Genomic DNA, 6,000 nt, shown 5'->3' with positions numbered 1-6,000 from the left:
TTGTATTTCAAGCAAAGCTACTCGAGGGCTATCTTTGTTGACCGTCGCTAATTTTGATATGATAGATTAGATCTAATATTTATCAACGAATAGTGAAACTAGTTGTAAAGTTACAACGCTCTCACTGTTTAAAAGATGAGCATGTTTTGCGACCATTACCCGAATAGTTAGCGTCTCGTTACCAAAGAAATGATCACGTTCCGCACTTTGGGTGGGTGAGTGCGTTATAAAGGTGATAGTCAAATCCAATTATGCGGTAAGACAAGAGCAGCTCAAGATCTGGTGATGAAAACTGTTGAGTAGCCAGCTACTTTCCTTCTAATATATCAGTTCAAAATTATAGACGACTAGCGCAAGTAGTCCTTGATAGCTTTGTGAATATCCGAAAAGCAAAAACGTAACTATCCAAATATGAGATTAGTCTGAAGCCACCGGAAATATACTAGCAGCCATACTGCGGATATGAAAAGAGAATTTTTTCAGTATAGCATTGTGTGACTTGAACTGACTACACAGAAGAGCATAAAAGGGAAGAGTAACAATAATATAATGTCTTCGTGTGCTGCACTCAACTGTACAAATCACTAGAAAAATGATCATATTTCACAAGTTGATCTAATTAAAATAATCTAAATTTCTATAAACAAGTCTAGATTTACAATCTGTTAGTTTAGTTTATATTGAGACAAGACAACCATAAGTGCTATGGTCACATGGGTTGATTTTAGTATATCTAATGAGATAACATTCTCTTAATATCGTAAAGTGGGTGTAATGAAGCTAACATATACAGTTTTTAGTCTTACATAAGTTACTACATTTTTTTAGGCCCATTCACATTGAAACGTGAGAGAGCCTAATGTGAGAAGACTCATTACGATATATTGAAAGAGTGCTTATAAAGTTTATCTGCTGAGTTTTAACATGGCTTATTTATTGTAGCAAAAAATAAATTTATAGAAGGCTTTAATCAGAATTGTAGTATATATCTAACAATAAGTTCATACTATTTGGTACTGATAGTAGTGTTGTTATACAGAGGCCCGAATACGTTATATTATAACGAGTTTGAACAAATAAATCAGGAAGTCATATGACAACCACATTCGATACGAAGTCGTGTTGGAACTGCAGCTATCAGAACATTTTTACATTGCTTAGCGTTTCGTAGGTAGTGTGATATCTCCGAAAACTGATCGCCTTTGGGAAGGGTATGCAACAATCATTCACATGCAAAATATTCATACACTCAGATCATAAAGATACGGGAATATCAATTATACTTAATAGAATTCGAAAACAAAGAAATATGGATCAACAGAAAGAGACCTGCAACTAATATTACCCCAGCCATGGTAAGCACAGTGCCAACTTGTAACAGGTGAGAATCTATGGACACTAAGGTCAGTGGTAAAACTTCTCGCAGACAATAGTACACAATATAGTCTAGAAGAATCTTCATCTGGCAACGCCACACTAATAGTTACTCCACGACATATTAGTTCAACTGTTCTATACTTCAAGTATCTGGAAAATGAAAGAGCTATTCATTATATTCTATAAGAAGACATACCAGTCGAGTCGCTGAATCCGATAACAATGGGTGTTGTGCAATCAGGACATTGAAATGGGTATTGGTAAACCTATGTCCTAATACGGAGCCTTTTGCAATGGAAACTACGCTGCAGGTTTATTGTTAAGATGAATTGTCTTCAGTTAGAATAAGATCGGATGTGGCGACATAGACTCTAACCACGTGGTGATGCTTCACAAACATTGTTTTAATATAACATAATCGACCTATGTTTCTTTGTTTATTATTTATTTAATTCTTTCTAAGTATTCTCAGTAAATCATAGATTTAAGATGATCTATCTATCTTATAGATTTATATGATAAATAAAAAAATAATTAGCTTAATATTTTAATTTTTACACTACTTAACTTCCCACTCTCCCCTTTCCTAAAAATGTGTTTATTTTATAAGCGATTTTTTCTCATTCAAAAAAAATGCCAAGTCATGCTCTTTTGCAACTCCCTGTACAGCGGCGAAGTCGACAACACTTGAGTAGCCTTGCGCGATACACTAAAATATCGAAATATATGGTTGAATAACTGAACTTAAAGTTTCTAGTCATGTGAATGTTATCTTAGACGTCTATCACTATGATAATAATTCTGAGTTTCGTTTACAACCGGTATTTCAGATGGTTACTGCTGTCTTGTCTAATTAATGAGCTGCAGTAATGAACTAAAAGCTTTCTAGTCAATCTGTGGCAGAATTAATGTAGGGACGTAAAACGCTAATTTTCACGTATTTCTGGTTTAAATCCTGTAAACTAGAGCCTAAAAGGAATGTGAGCTAAAAGTTTACAACGTAAAGTGCTGTATCATTATATATTTTGTATGTCTAATTAAAGTTTATATATTAACGAAGTTTTTAGGCTTAATTCTTATTTAAATCAAAAATATGTCAATTTGTGCAACCTATTTTATTTCTATTTTTCTGTTTCTTAATATCTTCAATTGATCACAAAATCGCAAATCGTATTATATATTCTACATTTATTTATACACTAAAAATAATATTCTTTCTCTCGTTGTATACAAAATATTTTACACTAAAAAAATCATGTATGTTAAATCTTCAGATTTTTATTCTGAAAACATAAGCATATATATATGTGTGTGTGTGTGCAGTTAAAATCTTTAATAAATAGGATTTGTTACGTCACTACATGCGTTCAGAAAAGATCTATTTTTACTCACAAAAAAAAATACAATACAAGTTGTTGCTGCCGCATTTAATATTCAGAGTATAGGCTGAAAAAATCACGCAATTTACATGTATACGGGGAAGTGAAGAATGGCAGTGAAGGTGTCTCCCTAACAAACGTTTCTTAAATCTTCTGACTCCTATCACAAACCTAAATATTTCCTGTTCCAAGTATTTCTAGGATTAAAGTCTCCATTTGTTTTCATTGTCATAAAGAAGCTCTTGTTCATTAGATGGGTTTGCAAAGTTGAATGTAAATAAATACAACTTTCTATTTTTACTTCATTTAAGTTTATAAGCTGAATTTTAAAGTCTTTACTGGAAACGCATTATATGTAACTATTCATAAGAGAACTGAAGAACTGATTTGTGTAACTTTCGATTTCTACATATTTATGGTAATTTTGACTAAAGATATAAGCTTCAACAATAAAACTAACATAAATAGAGCAATTAAGGTGTCAAAAATATTAATTGAACTGTAAACCTTATTAACTTTAAACGCTCAGTGAATTACTACATTTTTCACTGGTTAAATTAATCTTTTATGTTGCGTTAAAAATGTTACTCATTCTATATGTAGAGAATTAGTGTTACCAATTTTAACCGTATTTCTAACATGAGTATTACATATTAGCAGAGCCACTAATAACGTTAAGAATTCCTGAAACAATATTCCGAAAGCAAAGAGAAAATGTTGGTTTACTGTTACGCTTTCACTTTGAATTGATAACAATGTTTCGGAGCATTTTGCACAATGCCTTGAATTCTCAGATTTATGTTGGTTTGTGTCACTTCTTCTAGGATCAGTGGGAGTTCAGCAGCACTTTATCGAAAAACCTCAAGACACGGAAGTAGTTCAAGGTCTGACAGGAATACTTCGTTGCCAAGTTGGCAATCTTCAAGGTGCAGTCCAGTGGAGTAAGGATGGTTTCCTATTAGGTAGGAGTAAATGTCTTTTTATTGCTTACATTAACATATTCAGGGGGCTGAATATAACGTTGCGGTGAAACGGAAGGTATCACAACTACATTTTCACATTGAGTGGCGTAGAGAAGGTAGTTGGACGCCACCGAAAATTGATTGCTTTTGGGATGGTTATGTAACAAACTGTCCGACGTTTCATGCACTTTGACCATAAAGATGTGTTAAGATCGGGATTTATAATTTCCAAGACAGGGATATTCCTTGTACTCAATGACATTGGAAAAGAAATGAATATGGATCAACTTGGGGCACAAGAGACCTATAACTAGCCGTACCCCAGTGGTAGTAGGCAAAGTGTATTGTCTTGTAAGAGATAAGAATCCAGGAATACAAATTTCTGTGAGAAGAGCCGTTCATGTGTCCTAGGCAACACTAGACCATATTGTGAAAAACCCATTACTGTGTTGTTTCATTCCAACAAGAGGGCACTACTTGTTCTGTACAAATTTGTGTAGCCAATATACTCGCAGACTTTGTGCTAAGAGTTATCTGCAAATCACCTCTGTAGTTTTTTGACACGATACATCCTAATTTATCCGGCTGTTGACTAATATCATCACATACCCGCTAAATATTTTTTTTTGCTATAAATTCAACAATATTTGCATACTCTAGGCATTAGGTAGCTTACAACAATTGAAATATATTAGAACAACTAGCCTCCTAAGTGGCACAGCGGTATGTCTGCAGACTTACAACGCTAGAAACCGGGTTTCGAATTCACGTGGTGGGCAGAGCATAGATAGCCCACTGTGTAGTTTTGTGCTTAAAATGACGAATGGAAGCATAACTTACTTACGCATGGTTTTTAAGGGAAAATGTGATGAAAAATAACCAAACAGCTTTAATTTTATATTTGAATTACACATATAATTGTTTATATAGTCCAGAATTCTTGTCTGTTTAATAGGTATTATAAGCCACAATTATCCTCAATGACTACGCAAACAGCTAATGTGTAATATACAGACATATCTCTATTTGGTAAAACCTGGCTAAACATACTGTTAATTACAACAATCAATATTTTTCATTTTATCTACTTAAAATTTATTTGGGAATCTTTATACATTCAAGCCCCCCCCCCCAGTAGTACAGCGGTATGTCTGCGGAACGCTAGACTCCGGGTGGGCAGAGCACAGATAGCCCAATGTGTAGCTTTGTGCTTAACTTCAAACAAACAAACAAACAAATTATACATGCATAAAATGTCAAATGAAAGACATTGTCAATTAATTTTTCAAAATATGTTTTTCATAGTATATTTTCCTGAGTAGAAACACTATAAAACAACAGTTTATCTTATATGGAAGATTTTATGTCTAAACCATGATGAATATAAATTCTAACAAAAATAACAAATTGGACTACAATGGAAGATGTTTTTTGTCATTACCACTATGCCACTGGTAGATTTTGAGATTTTCTTGCTACAGTTGTGTTACTTTTGATTCTTACTACTGATTCTTTATAGAGAGGGGGAGTCCTCTTCCACCCAACAGCCCATGAAAACAGTCCACCCAGTATAAGTATAATCTATCACATAATCATCAATCAGGAAGGTAAAAATTAAAATAAGCTACATTTTACATAACCATTGCATACTTTAGAAACCTGTTGTATACTGTTGACGTCATTCAATAGTCCTACGTATCCTGATACCACCAATAATTTGCTTAAAATAAATAAAATTGACACAAAGCAAATATGAAATATCCAAGTACCAAAATACATCTATCTATATATATAAAGACGAAATGTGTGTTTGTTTGTACCCTAACTCCTTCGAATGTCCTAAGATGGTTAAAACTGAACTTAACCCTATTTCTATTTTTTAAAGCCTGTTGGTTAACTACTCCCAGCTGTTGGGTCAATCTGAAACAATCTTGGAAGGTTGGCACTTTAGACAACGTTGAATATTCTAAAGGGATTCAAGGTCAAAGTAAAAGAGTTGCTAGATTGTTTCTCAAACAATTGTTTTTTTCATGTTCATTGAGATGTAGCGTGTTCAAGGGTGAGATCAACTCAAAGTATTTATTTGTTGGTAATGGGAAGCAAACTGCAAATGTTTATGAAGAAGCTTTGTTATAATTTTGAAATTTTAAAATAAAGTTTATGTTCAAGTTATTACTTTGAAATATATGATTGCTGTTAAACTTACATTCTTTAAAATTAAGTTTAAACATTCCCCGTCAGTTGACGGGTATTTCAGTTTGTTTAAAATTCAGTCAACCTAT

General features: G+C 33.3%; 1 protein-coding gene across 1 annotated transcript in view; it reads left to right on the top strand.

The window, feature by feature from the left end:
* Positions 1–1,627: 1,627 nt before the first annotated feature.
* Positions 1,628–6,000, top strand: part of LOC106461994 (nephrin-like) — a 114,205-nt gene continuing 109,832 nt past the window's right edge. Inside the window, exons 1-2 of the mRNA XM_022389216.1 lie at positions 1,628–1,637; positions 3,581–3,718. Of these exons, the coding sequence (XP_022244924.1) occupies positions 1,628–1,637; positions 3,581–3,718 (148 nt within the window). The remainder of the gene's footprint in view (positions 1,638–3,580; positions 3,719–6,000) is intronic.

Source organism: Limulus polyphemus, unplaced genomic scaffold, assembly GCF_000517525.1.
Source record: "Limulus polyphemus unplaced genomic scaffold, Limulus_polyphemus-2.1.2 Scaffold42, whole genome shotgun sequence".
NCBI lineage: Eukaryota > Metazoa > Arthropoda > Merostomata > Xiphosura > Limulidae > Limulus > Limulus polyphemus.
Note: the sequence above shows the minus strand (reverse complement) of the source record. Positions and strands in the feature narration are given on the sequence as shown.